The sequence below is a fragment of the Hippopotamus amphibius genome, chromosome 10, assembly GCF_030028045.1.
Source record: "Hippopotamus amphibius kiboko isolate mHipAmp2 chromosome 10, mHipAmp2.hap2, whole genome shotgun sequence".
NCBI classification, from domain to species: domain Eukaryota; kingdom Metazoa; phylum Chordata; class Mammalia; order Artiodactyla; family Hippopotamidae; genus Hippopotamus; species Hippopotamus amphibius.
In genome coordinates, this window is record NC_080195.1 from 53,016,952 (window position 1) to 53,040,062 (window position 23,111).

At 40.2% G+C, this 23,111-nt stretch overlaps 1 protein-coding gene across 1 annotated transcript in view; it reads left to right on the plus strand.

Annotated features, from left to right (window-relative positions):
- Positions 1 to 6,260: 6,260 nt before the first annotated feature.
- Positions 6,261 to 23,111, plus strand: part of IGSF11 (immunoglobulin superfamily member 11) — a 120,597-nt gene continuing 103,746 nt past the window's right edge. The window contains exon 1 of the mRNA XM_057697977.1: positions 6,261 to 6,635. Coding sequence (XP_057553960.1) covers positions 6,584 to 6,635 — 52 coding nt within the window. The 5' untranslated portion in view covers positions 6,261 to 6,583. The remainder of the gene's footprint in view (positions 6,636 to 23,111) is intronic.

A 23,111-nucleotide genomic window follows, 5' to 3' on the forward strand; every position in this document is an offset into this window, starting at 1 on the left:
ACCTCACAGGGCAAAGAGGAATTATGGTTGCAGGTGGACTTAAGGTCATTCTTCAACTGACCTGGAGATGAGGAGATTATCCCGGATTATCCAAGTGGGCCCACAGTAATCACAGGGGTCCTTAAGTGTGGAAGGAGGTGGGAGAGAGAGTCAGAGAGACAGGAGTCAGAAGTCGACGCTGATGGCTCCGAACGTGGAGGAAGGGGGACGTGAGCCAAGGAAAGTTGGTGGGCTCTGGAAGCTAAGAAGGCAAGGAAATGGATTCTCCAGAAAGGAACACAGCCCTGTTGCCATCTTGAGATAAGATGGTTACCTAGTGAGACTTCAGACTTTTGACCGCATAACTATAAGATAATAAATTTGTGTCATGTTATGCCATTACATTTGTAGTGATTTGTTACGGCAGCAATGGTACTCTAACAGAAGCTCTTTAGTTTATAGCAAGGGCTTATACTTTCACTCTGAGGGTTGGGAAGCTATTGCAATGACTTGGGCCAAGGAGTGGCCTGATCTGATGTAATAGGGTCATTCTGAATTCTGTGTTGAGAATAGTACCTACTAGAAGGATTCCTTCCTTCTTCTAGATTTTAGTTTGACTTTCCCATGTTTTATTGAGCTCTCATCAATTCATTGAAGATTAAAAAAATAATTTCACATTTTTTGTAAGTCAAGGTCTCTCATCTACTTTGCTGGCAGAAATGAAAGTCTGATCTATACTAGAGACTTCTATGAAAAACTCATCAAATTTGAAAAAAATAAGATAATCGATTGCTAATACCCCAATATATAGAATTTAGAGTTTGAAGCAGGTTAATGTAGATTAGTGAAAACTGGCAAAGAGACTTTGAAGGATACCTTAAAATTATTTTCGTCATAAGAAAGAGAATACAAAAATATTTCAGGTGACAGAAAATGCATCTCATGCTATCGCTCTTTTCAAGTCCTAAAAAACATATCAGTTCCATTTAAAATTTTCCATTACAGTGGATTCATTAGCACTTTTTTACACTAGGCCCTGCTCAGGGAATAACTTTGCCTAAAAATAAATGTGTTCGTAATAAAATGGTTTCGAGGAAAAGAGCTAACTTTTCCTAAAATGAACGAAGATGTGAAACTTCACTTCAGCAGCATTCACAATAGTGATAGGGATTGGGCGATGGTGAGGGGGACAGAGATGCTGTTTACCTTTCTGTAAATCTTGTCTAGCAAGAGTTATCAGAGGAGCAGGCAGAAACAGATATAAGAAAGACTAAGCTGTCAATATATCTAGGTTATAAATTGGTCCAAAATTTGAGGCTATTTTAAAATATTAAATGATCTATTTATGTCTTGTACAATAAACACTTGTTAGTTTGCTTGTTGCTTTACTCTAATATTTCCACTCTTATCTTCTCTCCTCCTTTCTTATTGTTTTAGAGACCTTATTGCCTCTTCACAAAGGGGAAGGGGGGAAATTCCTCTCAAATTTTACTTTTAAAAAGATCAGGCTTATAAAAAAGAATGAAATAATGCCATTTGCAGCAACATGGATAAACCTAGAGATGGTCATACTGAATGAAGGAGGTCAGAGAAAGACAAATATCGTATGATATCACTTATATGTGGAATCTGAAAAAAGGATACAAATGAACTTATTTACAAAACAGAAATAGAGTGACAGATATAGAAAACAAACTTATGGTTATTGGGGGAAAGCAGGGGCGAGGTATAAACTGGAGATTGGGACTGACGTATACACACTATGTATAAAATACGAGGGTGAGTCAAAAATTATCTGCACTCTGGCTGTAGAATTTATTTTAATTAACTTTTAGAAAAGACAAATAATTATTTTTCAACATAATCTCCTTGCTTTTCAATCCACTTTGTCCATCTGTCAACAAGCTTTCGTATTCCCTCATTAAAAAAAATTTTAGGCTGACCTGTGAGCCATGAATGCACTGCTATCTTCACTTCTTCATCAGAAGTGAATCTTCATCCTCGTAGGGCTGCTTTCAGGGGACCAAACAGGTGAAAGTCCAATGGAGCAGGATCAGGACTATAGGGAGGATGCTTGAACACCGCAAAATGAAGTTTTTGCAGAGTGTCGACAGTGTGGGCAGAAGTGTGTGGACGTGCATTGTCATGCAAGGTCACAACACCCTTGGATATCAGTCCTCTGCGTTTAATCCGAAGTTTAGGCTTCAGCATAAACTTTTTGAAACCTAAGTCTGTTGTGGATAATTTCATAGGCAGAGCCATGGCTGATTTGCAAATGATTTGCCACACAATCTACTGTCACTTGTCTATTCGACAGAATCATTTCACGTGTACGCTCAATGTTGTCATCAGCCGCGGATGTGGACAGGTGTTCGGCTCCTTCTTGATGGCTAATACTTGTGCGACCTTCCTTGAACTTCTCTATCCATTCATGCACACTTCTCGACAAAACACTTTCTCCATACTGCGCATAGTCTTCGATAAATAACGGCACCAGGTACACCCTCAGACCACAAAAAAAGAATCACTGCACGCTGCTCTTCTTTCACGCAAATCACAAGTGGGGCATCCATTTTTGCTCGCACTGCAGTTGGAAATGAACTGATGTAACACGTTCACATCTGCACAGCAGTGACTGGGGAGACAGTAGCCTTGAATGGAAAGCGCTGATAAGACAGTGTGGCCAACAGAAGTTTTAATATAACCAGAGTGCAGATAATTTTTGACTCACCCTTGTAGATAACTAATAAGGACCTGCTGCATAGCACAGGGAACTCTTCTCAATACTCTGTAATGGCCTATATGGGAAAAGAATCTAAAAAAGAGTGGGTATATGTATAACTGATTCACTTTGCTGTATAACACAAGCTAACACAACATTGTAAGTCATCTATACTCCAATAAAAATTAAAAAAAAAAAAGGAAAAAAAAAAAAAAAACGACCAGGCTCTGCTCTAGATTAGATATGGTTCTAAGCAGCGAGGTTAAAAACTGTTACAGAATGAGTTACTGGCTCAAACAAGGGTCAAAAAATATTTTCTAACATTATGAATGATGTTCTTATAAAATAGACAAATATTCTCAAAAACATAAATTAACCTTTAATTGTATCCAAGAATGGTGGAGAGGGATAGGTGGTATTAGTAATTTAAAATAGCTAATTAAAATAATTCATATTCAGTTTTGGAAAGCCTTATAATTCCTTCCATAGTTTTTCTTTAATTATGTTTCTGCTAAGCTAATCATAAATTTACTTTTCCATTCTTGAACGCAGAGTAACTGATTGTGGCAAGAGATGGTCTACCATTTTGATGGGTTGAGGAGAGAAGCTAGTTGAGGACTAAAATTTGAATTTGGATAACTCCTAGTTAAATATTGAGAAGTTGACTGTATTCTCTGGTCAGCAATGATTTTGGTCCAAGATTATTATTCACTATAACAGAGTCCCTTGTCTCAGTCATTCCCCTTTCCATATCTTCCTTGGTCAGATAAAACAACTATAGCCTCCCCAGAGGTGAGGGTGGAGCTTGTCTCATTCAAGTTTTACAGCTACTCATGTGCTGGTGGGTGGTGGTGGTGGTGGTGGTGGTGGGGGTGTGGTGGTGGGGGTGGTGGTATGGTGGTGATGGCGGTGGTGGTAGGGTGGAGGGGTAGAGGTGGAATTAATGTTGGGGAAGCAACTGCAGTGTTCCCCACAGGTAGCTTTAAGACACTATGGTGGATATAAATTTCTTTAGGTGTTGGTTTATAAAGAGATAAAAGAAAGACTTTGTGGTGTGGTTGAAAGAACTGTTGGGTTGGTTCCAGTTCTGCCCGTCAGTATTTGCAATCCATAAGGAGTCCATGGATCTTTTTGAGACCCAGTGTTTTCGTGAGTAAAGAGAGGGTAATACTATTTGCCTTACCTCCTGGGGTTTCTGTGAAGATTAAATCAGAGAATATAGGTGAAAGTACTTTGAAATTTATAAAGTATTATGCAAATGAAAGATGTTGTCTGTTGCTTTAGCACTCAGAATAATTAAGAAATTTAAAGAAATCCTACGGTGGTCATAAGGCAGATTAGGATAAAAGAATTGGTAAAACTCATTACTAATAAAAAATTTACTCAGAGTACATGCCAGGGGTATAGCTCTGTGAATTAAATAGCACATTTTTTCTTTGTTTCTTGTGAGAGCGTCCTTTTGGACGCCTCTGCGTACAGCACTTGGAGTTTCCAGTACTCCAATCTGCTTCCTTTGAGTCCACCATCTACCATCTGCCCCCATGCTTCTGGGCAGCCAGATTGCCTCCTGAAATCCGATCATCCCCAGTCTCCCTTCAGAAGCCACACTTCTTTTTCAATTAGGAGGATTGCTCCACCGAACTGTGAGCACTCTGTCCTCTTAATAACTCACCAGCTCATGTCTCGCAAGGCAGAAGTGCACTATGGTGACAAAGAGGCAGGACAGCTCTTTTTCTGTGCTGATTCATAACACTGTAGATATATCCCAAGTGCAACTGAAAGCTACTTAAGGGTGAGGATTATATACGGATATTTTATGTTTAACTTTCAACCCAGTGCCTTATACAGTGCAGATACTCGGTAAATATTTGCTGAATTGATGTGCTAAGAAGTAAGGTAAGTTGCTTTATCAAGGCTTTTAAGCCTAGATTATTAGGTTGTTTATTTAATTATAGAATAAATATTCTATCTCTATATTTAAGTCTGGGATTATAGTGAAGCAAAGTCCTGATCTGAGAAATGCCTTGCTTTTCTCCTTGTATTACTTAGTCTTATACCCTGCTTGGGGCTGGATTAGAATGTAGGAATAGGTACAAGACAAAGTAAGGAACTGAATTGGATGGAGAAAGAAAAACCCTAGTCCTTACTCTGGAGTTTAAAAGAATGAGAATGGTCCCCGTGATAAAATATTTGAAAATTTAAACTTCTGTTAATATCAAAAATTCTATACTGTCATATCACTCTTTTCTTGCCATTAGAGATCTAGTAAGGGATTCTAGCAAATTGGAAATAGCAAAGTTGAAGCATTTAAAATTCGTAATCAAACTATCTTTTCAGGGTATTCTTGTTAAGTGTGATTGGCATTTCTTAATGTGGTTCCTTTTTTAACTTGCAATTATAACAGCAACATTTTCAAAAAAGAAAAAGTGCATCCATGATTCCATCATCTTGATACTATTTTAATTTTTACATATGTGTCCCAATTTTTGTCCAAGTGTATAGATGTTTTATATATTTGTCTTTCTCCTGTGCATACTATTTTCGCTTCTGAGTTGCCCTGGGAGGATTGTATCTGCCAGACGGGGGCTCAGAATTTCTGAATGGCTCCAAGAATTCTAATCTATGATGCTGTAGAAATTGACCAGAATGGTCTGACATTACCTGGGCCAGGGGGGCGGGGGGTATGTCCTCAAATCTAGGAGGATTGGGTGAGAGGCTGAAGTAGAATCAGACTATGGGCTTTAAGAAAGAGAGCAGGAAGCTGACTGGAAAAGGAATGAAGATTAGATTTTATAAGGAAACACGTAGGTAGATATTTAAGTAAAATAATTTCAGAAGCCATGAAGGTCTCTCCGCCCAACCAAAGCAAACAAGGAACAAAAAACAGAACCCAACCAAAGTAATCAATCACCACAATAAAAGCATCTCCATTTAACATGAAAGTAAAAGCATTCCTAGTTAACAAATACTTGAAATTAGTTTAAGAAAGCGATCAGGTTTAAAACAAAAGTTTTGAAATATTGTATAAGTTGACGTAAGTTTTACCAAAGGGGCAAGAAAGGATGGTGGCGTCTTTGACAGGAATTGGGGGTTAGGGGCATGGCACACAGTCCTTTTTTTCAAAGAAGAAAGGGGAGTCAGAAAAATAAAAGGCATAGGACAAATCTCATCGGTTCTTAATGTTGCTAGAGCCAGGCTGTTTTGCATTGAGGGTAAAGAAGAAAGAAGTCATCTGAAAACTGCGATAGACAGGAGCCTCGCGGGTTCGGACGCAGGCTGTGGAGAGGCGCCTCGCGGAGCTGCCTGGGGAGCGCTTCAGGGCAGGCGAGGGGCCCTGGCCGCGGGCGAAGAGGACGCCCGCCTCTGGCCCCGGGCGCCCAGGTGGTCGGGGCCGCGCCGGCCGCGCGCCGCGCTCGCTCCGCGGGTGGGCCGCCAGGCGTCGCGCTGGAGCCGCGGTTGCCGGGGAGACCGAGCGCGGCGAGTGGGCGGTGCGGAGCCGAGGCGCGCGGCAGCCCGGCTGCCGCCCGAGGAGCCGGGCGAGAGTTGGGGGGGGGAGTGGCTCCCCGGGCGGCGCGAGGGCCGGCGGGTCCGGGGGCAGCGCACGAGGTGGCCTTGGTGCCGCGGGGCGAGGCCGGCGAGCCCGGGACGCGCCCGGTCGCGGCTCAGCTTCCGCGGAGCCGGGCGGAGCGGGAGCCGCACTCGCCTCGTCTGCGGGTCCTGCCGTCCCAGCGCCGCCGGGCGGACTGCGGCCGGGCGGACTGCGGCCGGGCGGCGGGTCCGGCACGTCCGGGCTGCCCCGAGAGCGCCGAGCGCCCGGCCCGCGCCTCCGCTGCCGCGACGAGGAGGCGGGCGGGCGGCGGGCGCGCTCGCCGCGGCCCCGGGATGACTTGTCGGGGCTCCCCTCTGGCGCCTTTGCTGCTGCTGTCCCTGCACGGTGAGTGGCCCTCCGCTCGCTCCCGGCGGGGCCGGGCGGGGCCGGGGGGACCGGGTAGGGGGCGGGGGGGTTGATGTCCGGGACGCAGACAGCCTTCTCGCCGCGGCCGGTCGCGGGAGCCCAACTTTCTCGGGGGCCCTGTGCGTCGCCGTCGGCGGGGCCCCCCGGCGCCCCCGGCCGCGGTCCCCGCGCCCCGCGCGGCCCGGGCGCTGCGGTCCGGGGGTGGCTCCGCCCGCCCCCCTGGGTGCGGGTGCCGCGCGTGCTGGACCTCGCGCTCACCCCGACCCCGCTCTTTGCCCTTTGGAGATAACGAACTCCCTTACTCGCTGGGTCCAGCGAGCAAGGGGATTTAGAGTCGTTTCCCTTACCAGGCGGCTGCAGAAGAACTGGGGATGCTTTTCAAATAATTCAGAAAACTTTAAATTGTAGCTTTCCTCAAACCTTTCACGAGCATATGCAGGGTGTGACGGAAAATGTGGTCTTTATTTAAAAAAAATAACTATACAGTGTGCTACACTAGATTCGAAAACAAGAATTTATTATTTTTTTTATAGACTAGTTTCTTCCCCAAGGGATTTAAATTGACACAAAAATACAGAGAACATGGCAACATTAGAACAAAAGAAATAAACGTGTTTAGTTTTCTTAACTGTCCTTAAATAAATCTATTTAAATTTAATTTTTTAATTTCTGCTTAATCTTTCGTGTATTTTATTTTCCATGAGTAGCTATCATATTTAGATTCTGATTTTCATTTTATACAGTGCCCTTTCTTTTTGAGTGTCCTGTCCTTTGGAATTAAGTTTTCTGTTGCATTTAATTGATTGTTGAGATTTACTGAGATTTATTCTGAAGGTTTTTATTTAAAAAGCAGGTTAACTGATTTATGGAGTCTTGTGGTTAATACTGTTTCTTTCTGGAGATATCGGTATGTTTCCCCTGATTTTATGACCTTATTTGAACTGATAATGTAACCAATAGATCTTCAAATAACCTAATTTTAGCCGACTTAAATTGTACAAATTCAACTTAAGGGAGGGGAGAAAGGAATACAAAACTTTTGTATAATTTTTTCATAGGCGCTATAGAAGGAAATAATCAAAATTACAGATAACTTCTCTGGACTTCAGTAGGTGTATATTTAGTGATGATGTGTAGATAATAAAGTGACACCAGTATGTGCATTATATAAACTCGTGCTTCCAAATCAATTTTGTCTGGTTACTACTTTGAGAGGGCCAACGTTTTCCTCTGTCCTACTTCCTTTAGGTGTGAAATAAGATAGAGTAAATGGGCTCTTAAATAATCCTTTGGACATAACCAAAATTTTATAAACATTACTATAAGAACAACTGAAATTTTTGGTAAAAAAATGTTGTTAACCTTTGTATATTACAGTAAATGCCACCCTCTTCTTGTAAATAGCATTTGTGTGTGGTTTATTTTTGAATTATTAGGCAATACTTTTAAAAGAGTTGATGATTTGTGGAATCAGCCTTACAAGGTCATCTGATGTGTTTCTTTTCCTTCAGCAGAACTGTTCCTCAACCATACTAAGATGTTTCTAAAGACTTCCAAGGGCATTTCAGCCTTTGTGACAATCTATTCTGTAGGGCCACTTTTCACCCTCAAAAAAATGTGTTCATTTGTTTAACAAGTATTTACTGAGCTCCTGTCCTGGGCAGTTGGGTGTCTGGTGAGGCAGGTTGGTGGTGGAAGACAAAGATGCACAAGAGTTGTCCACAGCCTGTAAGGAATTTGCAGTTTTAAAACAAGCTGTAAACATGCACAAGTGACTTACGACACAAGGAATCATGAGTGCCACTTTTTGTTGGCGATATCAAGGGAGACTTCATGGAAAAGTTTACTTTTGACCTGGACTTCAAATGAGTAGAATTTGAATGGGCTGAGATGGGAGTGTTTGGCTTTCCTAGCCAACGGAACAGCCTGGCTGTAGGATATGAAGTGGAAAGTGCAGGGGCATATTCTGGAAAGGCCAGGCTTGTAGCTGCTGGAGCAGGAGATGTGTATGCAAAGCAGAAAGGTCTAAAAAGGTAGTAAAAGGGTGGTAGAGAATGTTAATTACTGAGTTGGGGTTTTATTCAGTGGGCCATGGATAGACCATTGATACTGTTTCCTTAAGTGCCCAGCGTAACAGCCTCCAAGAGCATACTGTGTCCTGACTGCATTAAGTTCTCGAACCAGTCAACAGCAAAGTTGGAGTGAATGAACTAGGGCCCATTCCTAGGACTTGCAGTGTGGAATGAGGGGGAAGAGTGGATTTCGGGTGGAGCAAGGTTGGTTCTATTATGAAGGAGAAAGAGGGAAATGGATGCTAGATAAATAACCATGGTAACAGTGGCCACTACAATGGAGAATGCACCAAACATAGAAAGAGCCTTTTACATTTTTTGAAAGAAAATGGTTGTCAAGAAATTTCTGTGTTTATTTTTGTTTAAATCTCTGTGGAGAACTTCAAAGGAAATTTGAATTGAGAAGTTGACTTCTGTATAGGTCTGCAAGTGGGTTAAATTACTTGTGATTCCATGAAAGAGCAGGTAGCCTTCCAGAATCCGAGAAAAAAATATATAAAAGATGACATAAAATGAAATGAAAATGAAAAGAATTATGAGCCTGAGTGTAAGCATTATGAAAAATTTATTGTAAAGTTCCATTTCGTAGCTCTAACTTTAATTATGGAACTGTTTTGGAAGGATTCACTTTTTAGTAAAAATTTGTAGTTTGACCTACATGCAAGGTGACAGCCACAGGATGAAAATTTTAGAGACGTTAAGTTCAATATTCAACATGGGATACTCAGGAAGCAATTTAAATTTTAAATCACCAAGTGCTTCAAAAATGTTATGCTTAGAACTGTTGTCAGACCCAAGGTAGTGATGCAGTGGGTAAAGGCTTTTTCCCCCCAGTAACAGTATGTGGCACATTTTCAAATGTGTTTTCACACTTTGATAGTGGAAGCATTTATAATGAAAAGTCTCATTTGAATCTTCATGCTTAAGCCATGTGATTTAGTGTCAAACAAGGTGATGTGCTGGTGCATAGGATTCTTCCGTTGCTCTGAGTTATACAGAACACTAGTCTGGAAGTGAAAGTTGGGAAAATTGTGGCCTTCCCCTAAAATTCTCATCTGTAACTGGTCTGTTTAGAATAGGGATTCTGAATCTATTGTTATCAACACCAGACACCAGTGATACCAGTTTATATTTTATGCAGTTTGAGGTAGGATTGCTGACTTTCCGGTATTCTAATGGCCTCAAGTGAACATAGCCCCCTCAGTTTCCTCCTCCTTTGTTTGATGAGGACTCCCTGGCACTTACACATCTAACCCTTACGTTTTGAGGGCAGCCCCAGACCATATGGAGGCTCTGAAATCCTCCCTTGATCGTACTTTGAGAGAAGCTGTCTAAGAGAGGTTGTCAGTTCTTGGGTGGTATTCAAAATGCGATCTGATTTGAGCTGATTTTGGTCTTAAAAGTGGAAAGTTAATTAGTTTACTTATTAGTTAAGCCGATCTTACTAAAGTGGAAGGATTTCTTCCTGTTAAAGTTTGGGTAATTGATTTCCTCTGTACCTGGTTTCCTACCACTTAAGAAAGAGACTAGTAGTAGTTTGCATCTGTCATGGTTTTAAAATTGTAGAAATGTGAAGTCAGTCAAAGAAAGAAAATATGTTTCCTAATTTCACAAATTTAGACTCAGTCACTGATCTGACACCAGTTCATCATTACCGTTATTGGGTCCTGTGTGGGTGATAGATGGTATGGCTCTGCCTCCCTCATTGTTATAAGAAGATCACATTTTCATAAATAGCATTACTTTTTTATTGTGATGGAACAGGATTAAACCAGTGCAGTTTGCCAGTGTGAATAAGAAGTCTATTCAGTAAAAAATTCTTAGAAGTCTGCTTACTGGTTTTCCTTCATTTAGCATTTTCATCGTGAGAGGGGTAATAAACTGACAGGGTTAGATGCACACTTTTATTTAGAAACGCATTGGCGGTGATGAAGTTGAGATCCCAGAAGCACTGAGTTCAGGAAATTCTTGTACCACAGAGAGTTCTTTGGAAGAATCTTCAGAGAATTAGGTTAACATTAGTGGCTAATAATGATAGTGGATCAGGATTTAGGGTTGGGATAGATGGGTAAAGTATAATAGGTGTGTGGGATTGGAAATTCAGTGTTGTTTTTTTCATGGAGGATCAGAACTATGTAATAACACAGTCTGACATTGTGAGTGTAAATGTAATGGGGCCACTTCTGGGCCATTCTTGAAAGACTCATTAATCCAAATTTTTTTTAAAAGTGAAAAGACATTTATAATTCATTCCACCAAAATTTGTTGAAGATCACACTAGTGGAAGCTTAAGAAATATTCAGGGGCTTCCTAGGTGGCGCAGTGGTTGAGAATCCACCTGCCAATGCAGGGGACACGGGTTCGATCCCTGCTCCAGGAAGATCCCACATGCTGCGGAGCAACTAAGTCCGTGCGCCACAACTATTGAGCCTGCACTTTAGAGCCTGTGAGCCACAACTATTGAGCCCATGTGCTGCAACTAGTGAAGCCCATGCCCCTAGAGCCCGAGCTCTGCAACAAGAGAAGCCACGGCAATGAGGAGCCCATGCACCACAATGAAGAGTAGCCCCCACTCACCGCAGCTAAAGAAAGCCCGTGCACAGCAAAAAAGACCCAACACAGCCAATAAAATAAATAAATAAATAGATAAATAAATAAATTTAATAAGAAAAAAAAAAATGTTCAGATTTAGAGAACCCCTTTACCCGCCTCTGCCTGAAGTCTCCCTCTTCACAGCAGTAGCTCATGGAAAATCTGTTCTCACTCCTGTTTTCTCATTAATGTTGATTCTTTTTCTCTTTCTCCCTCATCCTCTCTTTCTGTTTTGGAGAATGTTATTTCTTCTTAGGTAAATAAATCTAGCCTGTCGTAGCTCCTACCATATATTCAGCTCTACGTATTCCAGGATTGATATTAAACAAACTAATAAGCAACCCCCCCCCCAAAAAAAAACCCCTGCAGCCAACCAGGCAGACCCAGAAAGCACCTTAGAAGCTAGAATTGGTGGGAGTGTATGAGAGTGTGGACATAGTTCTATGCTAACAGTTTCTCCTCGTTTTATGAGGTTAACTTTATGATATAATTGTGTGTGTGTGTATATGTATGTATGTACACATCCCCTAAAAGATAATACCATGCCTGGCACAGAGTAAGTGCTCAGTAGATAATTGTGACTGAATGAGTGAATGGTTACTAAAACAGGTGGTACTCCTCTGTGCTTGAGTACCTGAAAAGAATGCTTTTTTTTCTTTTAAAGGAAAAGAGAATTTCATGAAAATTTTCCGTGGGGATTTGGTTTGACTGTCAGCTTCAACTAATCTTTAAAGCTTGCTGTATGCTTTGTGGAATAGAGGTGATAGAGTTCTATTTTCACAGTCTTTCCAAATTCTGTGACTTTAGAAGTTTATTTAGAAATGCTGTATTTACATATCTTTTAAAGTTGATTCTTAACTTATCTTTAATCCTAAAACTGTGAAGTTGCCCATCTTGAGATGTTTTTTTCCTTAAGAATTTCTGAAGGTTTTGCTCCGTTGTAGTGAAGAATGATGTTGGACTTTCGGGAATCCGTTTAGAAGCTCAGTTTCATGTTTATGTTACTGGTCTCCTTAGTCCTGAGGGCCTGTATGCTAGAACCAGTCTCCCAAGAATGGAGATGATTAATTAAAATAACACCTTATGTAGTCTAAGCCCTCTCTACCCGTCCCCGCATCGTGTGTATAAAGTACTAGAGGAGATTTTTCAGAACTAGGAGCACTGGCTCAGTCCGCCTCACGTGGGAGACGTTGTAACCTCCTCCTGGTGGAGGTTGCTGGTTGTCTCACCTCCCATCCCCTTCCTTTCCTCTGATGTCTCCGTTTGGTATTTCCAGCCATGCCTTCTTCCGGCTGTGATTCATTCCTTTATGGACCGTCCTCTCAGTCGACAGTGATGTATGTAGCTCTCAAAATGTCCGCAGTCTTCTATTAATCATAACCGCATCCTCAACAATGTGCTTACTTATGCCTTAAGTAACATCAAACAAATATTTGATGGTATCATCATCATTTAAGTTAAGTATCATTAATTTTAAGTATCATTACACTAATCTTTGTTTCTTTGGCCCATCACTATCAGGTATACCACTTCTGTCAGCCCCCGTCAGTCAAGATCATTTGGCAGAACACAAAATACGTGTCCAAAAGAGAGGTGGAAGTGTAGTGGACATCACTTGTTGCAGAACATATTCAAATCAGGCTAGCATTTTATGCTTTCATTGATGAAGAAAGTTTGTTGCACAGTTCACTTATGTGTATTGCCCACGTGTAGGTACAGATTGCTGTACTTACTTTTGTTGGCCAAGACTTAAGCCAGTATGAAGAACACACGAAAATTGTGTTAACAGTACACTGCAAAGAGTCTCAAACTTCTTGGCGTTAAAGATTATTGGGACCTTAAAGATTATTGAGGGCCAGAAGAGCTTTCGTTTATGTGGGTTATGTCTATCAATATTTACCACATTAGAAACTAAAAGTGAGAAAATTTAAAAACATGTATTATTCATTTTAAAAACAATAATATATCCATTATATGTTGACATAATATATTTCTGTGACAAGTAAGAATTTTTCCAAGATCAAAAAATATTAGTGAGAAGAGTGGTGTTGTTCTACATTTTGGGAAATCTCCTAAATGTCTGGATTTTTAGAAGACAGCTGGACTGTCCTATCTGCTTCTGTATTCAGTTTATTGTGATGTGTTGGCTTGGTTGAACTATATGAAGACTGTCTGGCCTGACACAATTGTGTGTTTGGAAAAGGAAGGAGTATTTTGATAACATTTTCAGATAATTTTGGTTATTCTTCTTTGATATTCCACCAAGCCACTTTAAGTGGTAGTGTCTTAAAGACTGGTTGTAATGCAGAATCAGAAACCATATCAATAAACATCTCTTACTGCATTATAGTAGAGTCCGCTTTAATCGATTTTAAATATTGCATTTTAAATGGATCTCCTAGTCATGGGTGATGTTTTGGTAACATTATTCATTGTTTATTTCGAAAATATTGGTTCACTGATGCAGACCTTACAAATGTTGACATGTATTACAGACATGTATTACATTTTATAAAATGTAAAAAAATAATCACATGTTAACATCACCATTGATCACACCAGAACAGCCTTTAAGTATTGAGAAGCCATTAAGCTCACAGTGGCAGATACAAGCTTTCCAGAATTTTAATATTTGCTTGAGTTTTATCATTGGCAACAAACAGTTGTCAGTTATCTCCCTTGAAGTGAGAGTCTTACTTTGTTCCATTTTGAGACAGTGTCATCCAGGTACCTAAGTCTGAATGATTAGTCTGTGAGTTGTCCTTTCAAGCACAAGTGCTGATCCGTGGAAGAAGCAATAGTTGTTAGCCTTGAGCTCCAGCAGCTGCCCCAGTGCTTCTCCTTGGGACGCCATTGGGCTGTGGTAGCCGCGTATGGGATTCGTGTTTCATACTGCCCATTCAGTCACACAGAATATTAGAAAAGGTCAAGATGTAATGAAACCACTGTTGTTGCTTCACAAAGGCATTTTTAAAAAACTGGATTTCCTTTTTTAACTGTGAGTGCGTGACAGTGACTACAGTGACTTCCCCCACGGTTTCGTGACAGCGCCTTGACTTGTGCCAAGGCGCCAGCAGTGTCACCCACCACTGCTTCTGCACCATCCATTCAAATGTCAGCTCAGGCAGAAAGGCAGATGACACTTTACTGTTATTAAGAAAAAAGCTCTTACCTCCTGGGCTTTCTCACAGGATCTTGGAGACCCCCATGGGTCCATGAACTAGACTTGAAATGCTGGTGTACTGTAATGGGGTGCTAGATTCTTTTTTTTTGAAAAGTGTTTTAGAAATGAATAGCCACACAATTATTCTGTGTTATGGGGGATGGTGTTACATGGAGTATGCATGCATTTAAAAAAAAAAAAATAAACTCATGTAAAATTATTTTTGTAGGATAATTTTTTAAATTATAAAAGTAACATATCCTAGGTGTAAAAATTCAAACAATGCGGAAGTGTTTAAGAAATGACTCAAACCCACCTCCACCCACCAGATTCTCTTTTTACTGTGCATTGTTCCGGACCTTTTTAAAATCACAAACAAAGCCTGCATGTACATGTAATTTTTTAAAAAATAAATAATGCCATAAATACTGTTCTGCAACTTATTATTATTTTTTTTATAAATTTATTTATTTTTTTTATTGGCTGTGTTGGGTCTTTTTTGCTGTGCGCGCGCTTTCTTTTTAGTTGCGGTGAGTGGGGGCTACTCTTCGTTGTAGTGCGCGGGCTCCTCATTGTTGTGGCTTCTCTTGTTGCGGAGCACGGGCTCTAGGCGCGTGGGCTTCAGTAGTTGCAGCACATGGGCTCAATAGTTGTGGCTCACGGGCTCTAAAGTGCAGGCTCAGTAGTTGTGGCGCACGAGCTTAGTTGCTCCACGGCATGTGGGATCTTCCTGGAGCAGGGATCGAACCTGTGTCCCCTGCATTGGCGGGCGGATTCTCAACCACTGCACCACCTAGGAAGCCCCTGCAACTTATTTTTAAAACATAACAATTTAATATGGGTATCTTACCACTCCTGTTACATGGCTCTACCTCATTCTTTTTAGTGACCATTTAGTATTTCCCAGCATGTATATACCATAATTTATTTAGCTGTTTCCCCACTATTGGATATTTATGTTGTTTCTTATTTTTCGGTATTAATGATGTAGTGAACATCTTTGTACTTATAACGTATAAATTTGTGTAGGTATTTTTGTAGTCTAGGTTGCCCCTAATTTTTTTGGATGTACACATTTAGCATTTGAGGGGAGGCAAGAGCACCGTGTACAAGTTCATGGGTTTATATAGTCAGACAGGCTGGGTTTGAATTCCTGGCTTTGTCATTTATTTGTTCTATGACTTTGGGAATGTTAGGATGTCCTGAGCATAGGTTTGATTATCTTGTAGGGTGGAGATGGCCTTCTAGTGTGTTGAGAAGTAGTACATTAAATGAAATGACACATATCTCAACTCTCTAGCATAGGACCCGGCATATAGAAAATGCTTGGTTAGTAGTAGTTACTGCTGTAAGGATTGCTAAGCCCCAACCTGAGTTCAGGAGGCAAGAGTTCTATGCAGGGTTGTGAGCGGAGGTGTGACTTGGGACACAGCTCTGCAGGCCTGCTTTCCTTTGCAAAATGAGGGATTAGGTGAGGTAATCTCTTCTTTTCCAGCTCTGTGATCTCATGATTCTTTTTTTTTTTTTTAAACTCTTTATTGGAATATAATTGCTTTACACTCTTCTGCCTCATGATTCTTTAACTGGGCTTTCATACTGAGAATATTGGCAATAAAATAAGCTGGAGATAATATATGACTGGTGTTAACATATGTATAAAATTTTTCCTAAAATAGTTCTTTGACTTTACTCTCCCTTTCCCCCAGCAATATAATGAGACTTTATGGTGATATCTCTTCTAGGAATTAAAACCATTTTCATCTGTTGTAGAAAGACTATAAAAAGTGGTTTTAAATATAACAAATTATATTTTAAAATTAATTTCTGTTCAGTTTGGCTCAGGCTATGTACATACATCTTTATTTTCTTGAATCCTTTATAGCATAGATAAGTATTGTTTGTGTCAGGAGAGGGTCCGTTATGAACAGGCTTTAAATGTGACAAAAAAAACCTTTTACCACAGTATCCTGTGGTAAAATCATTGTATCCTGGTCCTTTAACTTGATGTTTAGGACCTTTCCCTGCCTTTATTTCATAATGACTCTTCTTGGTGTAAGCCAGGCATAGGTGTCTAAAATTTATCTATACTGGGTTACGTGATGAATATAGATATTTTAGTAGTGCTATTATTGATTAAAATGAAAAGCCTGTGAGCTGTTAAAAAACGAGTTTTTAGACAGGGAGGGTTGTGGTCGGGCACATCTTAATCCTGACTTATGTCATTGATAGTGTTTCCCAGCTGTTCTTTGTGCATTTTCATGAAAGAGGATGTTTCTATACAAAGCCAGGTGGTCTCCCAGATGGACAGTTAGTCGCATTGGCGGAACTTTCAGAATAATTCTGAGATTCATAAACTCACTGCCTACTGTGTTTTCTTGGTAAGTATGGTTTGTTTTCAGATCATTAAATTTTGTGACACTGAAACACACTAGTAGAGAAGGTTCCTGAGGTTTGTATTCCAAAATAATTATATAAACTTAGGTGTGATGCACTTTCATAAAAATATTTTCTGAAAATGTGATATTCAGTTCTTCCTAATTTGTGAAGACAGTTTCATTGTCCTCAGAGCAAGACATGCTTCAGTTGCCCTTTGATGTCTCCTGGTTCCATGTCAACATTCGCACTTCTTTGGAGAAATGAATTGTGCTCCTCCTTCCTCTGCCCCTGGTTGCTTCAAATGCAGGGGGCTGCATGGTCTTTCTCATTAATAAGAAAGTGTGATGTCATGAGCCCCTGCGAGCTGGACCAGCAAGGTCTCTTAGAGCCCTTTAATTCCATAATGTCCTCGATCTGATGAAGCCGCTCAGTAAATCTCTTCACAATTTCCACAACCAAGCCATCTGCCCGCACTGAAGTAAATCAAATCTGCTTACTCCGTCAGTGTCTAACGAATATTCTATAAACTGATGCTGGTGACCATGAACACGAAAATAATTTGCAATCTTGAGCGCTTCCTCTTGAATTCTCATCTCAGATACTCTCGACATAGCGGAAGTCGGCTTGCCAGCTTTCTCTTTGACTTGAGTAAGAGCGTAGTGGAGCCCTTTTCCCCCACTCCTGGGGGGTAGTTCTCCCAGGTACAGGGAGTGAACGTCTGCAGCGTTTTCACGTTCAGATTCAACTTCACCAAACCTTTGCTTGGCCTTCTACTTCATATATGCTTGCTAATATGTAAATACACATATAGGTATCTAATTTTATATGTGGCAGTTTGCATATATGTGTGTGTGTGTATGTACACACACACACACACGCATATATTTATATTTAAATCTCAGGCAGACTGATTTTGTGTGTGGCCCAAGCTTCTGATACTGTCCGGACTTTGGGGACGGTGGCAGCATCACCCTGTACAAGTGCGTGATCCCATGGCCTGTGCCTAGGAAAAAGTGGTTCATTTTTTTTCACATCTGAAAACCACCAAATATACACGATTTCTTTTCAGTATTCTTAATTTCTTGCTCTCCTTTCTTTCCCCACCGCCTTCATTAATTTATATCCTTATCGTTTTAAGTTTACATTATCTGACAGTTTTCTAGCGGGTCTTTATTTCACCTTTCTTCTCTTTGATCCATGCTTTATTCTCTGCCAGGTTGCTTTTCTGTCCAACACTGCTTTCATTATATTCCTTCCTTCAACAACAATAACAACTGCAGACTTCAAAAGTCTTTAATACAGTTACTCAGCCTTTTCCTTTATGTGAACTGAGTTTACAGCAGCTTCGCACTTTCTTCTGACGTGTTCCTGCTGCCTTTCTAAAGCTTGTATGTTGTTCAGTCCACTGAATAACGATTACATATAGTCATTTTGTTGGATTATGTTTCAAAGTTACTATATTTATTAGAAAAGAGTAGTGATCAGGACTAAAAATTTTTAAAGTGTAATATACACAAAAATGTTGTAGAAATATTGAGTACTACTTCCTGAATTATCACGTCTTATCATACTTAGGTAACAATCATCTAGATCCAAAGACAGTACATTGCCCACACCCAGTAGCCCCCAAGGACCCTCTCAATCATTCTACCGTTCTCTGCTCCCCAAAGGTAACCACTCTTTAAAAAAAAATATTGAAGTATAGTCGATTTACAGTGTTGTGTTAATTTCTGCCATACAGCAAAGTGATTCAGTTATACACATATATTCTTTTTCATATTCTTTTCCATTATGGTTTATCCCAGGATATTGAATACAGTTCCCTGTGCTGTACAGTAGGACCTTGTTGTTTATCCATCGTATATAAAATAGTTTGCATCTGCTAATGCTAAACTCCTAGTCTCCCCCACCCCCATCACCTCTCCCTTGGCAACCACAAGTCTGTTCTCTATGTCTGTGAGTCTGTTTCATAGATATGTTTATTTGTGTTTTATTTTAGATTCCACATATAAGTGATATTGTATGGTATTTGTCTTTCCCTTTCTGATTTTGCTTAGTATGATAATCTGTAGGTCCACCCATGTTGCTGCAACTGGCATAATTTCATTCTTTGTTATGGCTAATACTCCACTGTATGTATGCACCACATCTTCTTTATCTATTTATCTGTCCATGGGCATTTAGGTTGTTTCTATGTTTTGGCTGTTGTAAATAGTGCTGCTATGAACATAGGGTTGCGTGTATCTTTTCAAATTATAGTTTTGTCTGGGTATATGCCCAGGAGTGGGATTGCTGGGTCGTATGGAAACTGTATCTTTAGCTTTTTGAGGAACCTCCATACTGTTTTCCATAGTGGCTGCACCAGTTTACGTTACCACCAGCAGTGTAGGAGGGTTCCCTTTTCTCCTTACCCTCCCCAGCATTTATTATTTGTAGACTTTTTAGTGATGGCCATTCTGACTGGTGTGAGGTGCATTATAGTTTTGATTTGCATTTCTCTAATAATTAGTGATGTTGAGCGTCTTTTCATGTGTCTATTGGCCATTTGTATGTCTTCTTTGGAGAAATGTCTATTTAGGTCTTCTGCCCATTTTTCGATTGGGTTATTTGGTTTTTTGTTATTGGGTTGTATGGGCTGTTTGTATATTTTGAAAATTAAGCCCTTGTTGGTCACATCGTTAGCAGGTATTTTCTCCTATTCTGTAGGTTGTCTTTTCATTTTGTTTATGGTTTCCTTTGCTGTGCAAAAACTTTCATATTTGCTTAGGTCCCATTTACTTATTTTTGCTTTGATTTCTGTTGCTTTGGGAGACTGACAAAGGTAACCACTTTTTGACTTCTAATACCAAAATTAGTCTGATTTTGAAATTTATGTAAATAGAATAATCCATATTCATTATGCATTCTTTTATGTGTGGCTTTGAAAATTCATCGTTGTGTATGTGATTTATTTATATTGTTACTTGTAGCTGTGATTCCTTCACCTCCATTACGGTATAGCACTTCAGTGTACAAATATAGCATGGTATGGATTTATCCATCCTACGACTAATAGACATTTGGGTGGCCTCTGGTCTTGGCCTGTAATGAACAGTGCTGCTGTGAACGTTCTTGTATGTATCTCTTGACGCATAGTCAGAGTTAGGTATGTACCTAAGAAACAGATTGTGTGTATTCAGCTTTGATAGGTACTGCTGTTTTCGCAAAGCGATTGTGCTGATCTTTACACCCTCCTGGCAGTGTATGAGAGTTCCCTTTCCTCTACGTCCTTGTGAACACCAAGTATTGTCAACTTGTTTTACCTTAGTTATTCTGATGGGCGAGTAAAGGGATCTCCTGTGTGCCTGTTTGCAGGTATTTTGCATTTTGCGCTTCCCTGATTACTAATGAGATTACTCACCTTTTCCCCTTCTTACTGGGCATTTAGGTATCCTCTTTTGTGAATTGTCTGTCCAAGTCTTTTGCCAGTTTTTTAAAAAAGAGCTTCATTGAGATATAATTAACATACCATATATTTAACCTGTTTAAAGTATACAATTTTTTTTGGTGTATTACATTATTTTTAAGAATTGTGGTAGAATGTTACATAAAATTAGCCATTTTAACCATTTTTAAGTGTGCAATTCAGTGGCATTAAGCACTTTCACAGTGTCTTTCAACCGTCATCATTGTCTATTTCCAAAACTTTTTTTAACACCCCAAACAGAAACTCCGTAAACATTAAGCAATAACTTCCCCTTCTTCTTCCCCCAGCCCTTGGTAACATCTAATCTATTTATGTGTCTATGAATTTGCCTCTTCTAGGAATCTCATATAGGTGGAGTCAGACAGTATTTGTCCTTTTGTGACTGGCTTATTTCACTTAACATGTTTTCAAGGTTCGTCCATGTTACAGCAGGGATCAGAACTTCATTCCTTTTTTGGTTGGGTGATATTTCATTGTTATGTATATGCTGCATTTGTTTATTTGTCTGTTGATGAACCCTTGGGTTTTTGCCAGTTTTTAAAATTTGAGAGTCTGTGTGTCTTTTTTCTGCCTGATTTGTATAGGTTTTAAAAATATGTTTGCTGAAATACTGGCACTTTATTGGTTGTATGAGTCACAAAATCTTTTACTCTGTGACTTGCCTTTTCACTTTCATACTTCAGTGTCTTTTATAGAACAGTTCTTAATTTTAATTAATTCAGTTTTGACATTTTTTCCTTTTTGACTGTCACTTTTCGTGTCTTGCCTAAGAAATCTTTGCTTGTAATCTTCTAGAAGCTGTACTGTTTACCTTTTATATTTTGATCTGCAGCCTTTTTGTGTGTATGATGAGAGTTGGGAGTCAAGGACTAAAACTTCCTTTTTGTGGTGGTGTACTTTTTTACATTTATGTCCAGTCTTCTTGGTGAGATAAGTGCTTTGATGTGGCCTTACACTTCATTTTGCCTCCAGGGTCTAGTATAGTGACTTGTATGTGGTAAGTAATCAATAAACCCTGGTAACAATGGTCAGGCCATAAAGACCCATTTCCCAAAAGATACAGAGGGACCCAAACAGAATGGTATGAAATCTGACTTTCTTCTTAAGTAGCATTCATTTAGTAATTTACTCTTTACAGCATTAATTTCCTTTTTTTTTTTTTAACATTTTTTTTAAATGGATTTATTTATTGGCTGCTTTGGGTCTTCATTGCCGTGCAGGCTTTCTCTAGTCTTGGAGAGCAGGGGCCGCTCTTCATTGCGGTGCGCAGGCTTCTTATTGTAGTGGCTTCTCCTGTTGCAGAGCATAGGCTCTAGGCACGTTGGCCTCAGTAGTTGTGGCACATGGCTCAATAGTTGTGGCTCTCGGGCTCTAGAGCGTAGGCTTAATGGTTGTGGCGCATGGGCATAGTTGCTTCGCAGCATGTGGGATCTTCCCAGACCAGGGATTGAACCCGTTTCCCCTGCGTTGGCAGGCATATTCGTAACCACTGCGCCACCAGGGAAGCCCTACAGCATTAATTTCTTCTCTTCTTTTTGGTCTGTTGTCTCCCCGCTTCCTCCTCTGTTGCCACCGCCATCTTTGCCCTCGTCATCTCCTTCTCTCTCGTTAATACCGTCCTCATCATCTGGAACTGACGTTAGGTTCTAAATCTCATGATCTTAATTTTACCATTATATAGTGCTCTCCTTGAAAAACCATAATTTTAGTTTTATAATAGTGTTTTATATTGTTGAGTACCTTGCATCATAACAGCACCACCACCTTACATTTATTTTGGGCCAGGAATTTTAACCCATGGTCCAAAAATGGTTTTCAGAGACATCATAGAAATTTTTGTGTTGTGCACATTTGGTATTTTTCTTGGTGAGACTATCTCAACTTTTAAAAGGATATTCGTGGGATGTATTGGGAGATTGGGATTGCCATATATACATTACTAATAAAAAAAATCAAATTGTACACTTTAAATATATGCAGTTTATTGTATGTCAATTGTATCTCAATAAAATTTCTTAAAAAAAGTATATTCTCTCATTTTCCAATAAGCTGTTGAGAAACCTACTCTATGTACACCCCTGTACTAGGCATTTGTGGGTTATATTGAGTATTCAATGGTGCCTCATCTTAAAGAACTTAACAGACATGTAACTATAGTTAGAATTGTAAGCACAGCTGCAACTTGGAGATTTATGTGAATCAGAAAAGGAGTAATTGTGGAACACTTGTCAGAATCATGTGAGGAAATTGAAGTGCAGGTATGTAGTAGATGAAGTGTCAAGTGGAAGATGATACGGCCAGATAGTTAATGACCTTGGGTACTGCATATCTGGTCTTCATCCAGGCCGATGAGGCAGAACACCTTTGTTTTTTCTGTATTCAGCAGTTTTTAAGGAAAAAACAAAACAAAAAAAGGAGGGCTTACTATGCTCCAGGCATCTGGGGATAGAAAGATGAAGAAGTGTAGGGTCCCATCTTCAGGACTCGATGAGTTTAGACTAAAAGACAAAATGATTCCACTCGTTATTATTTGTTACATTAATGGTATGAATGCAGTGTTGTCTCCTGCTCAGTCCTCATTCTTGTTTTGCCAAGCCATGTCATTTTCCTAAGTGGTATGGTTCCTGGGGTCTGCCCGCTCTGCAGCTGTCCACTTTCAGCATGTGCTGGAGTGATGGCGTGGAGGCAGTGGTAGAAGGCAGGTGGAGTCTGAGGCAGTGCTGCTGGTTTCCTGGGGCCTGCATGAAGTGTGTGAGAGACCTGGTAGTGCTTGTGTATCCTGGTGA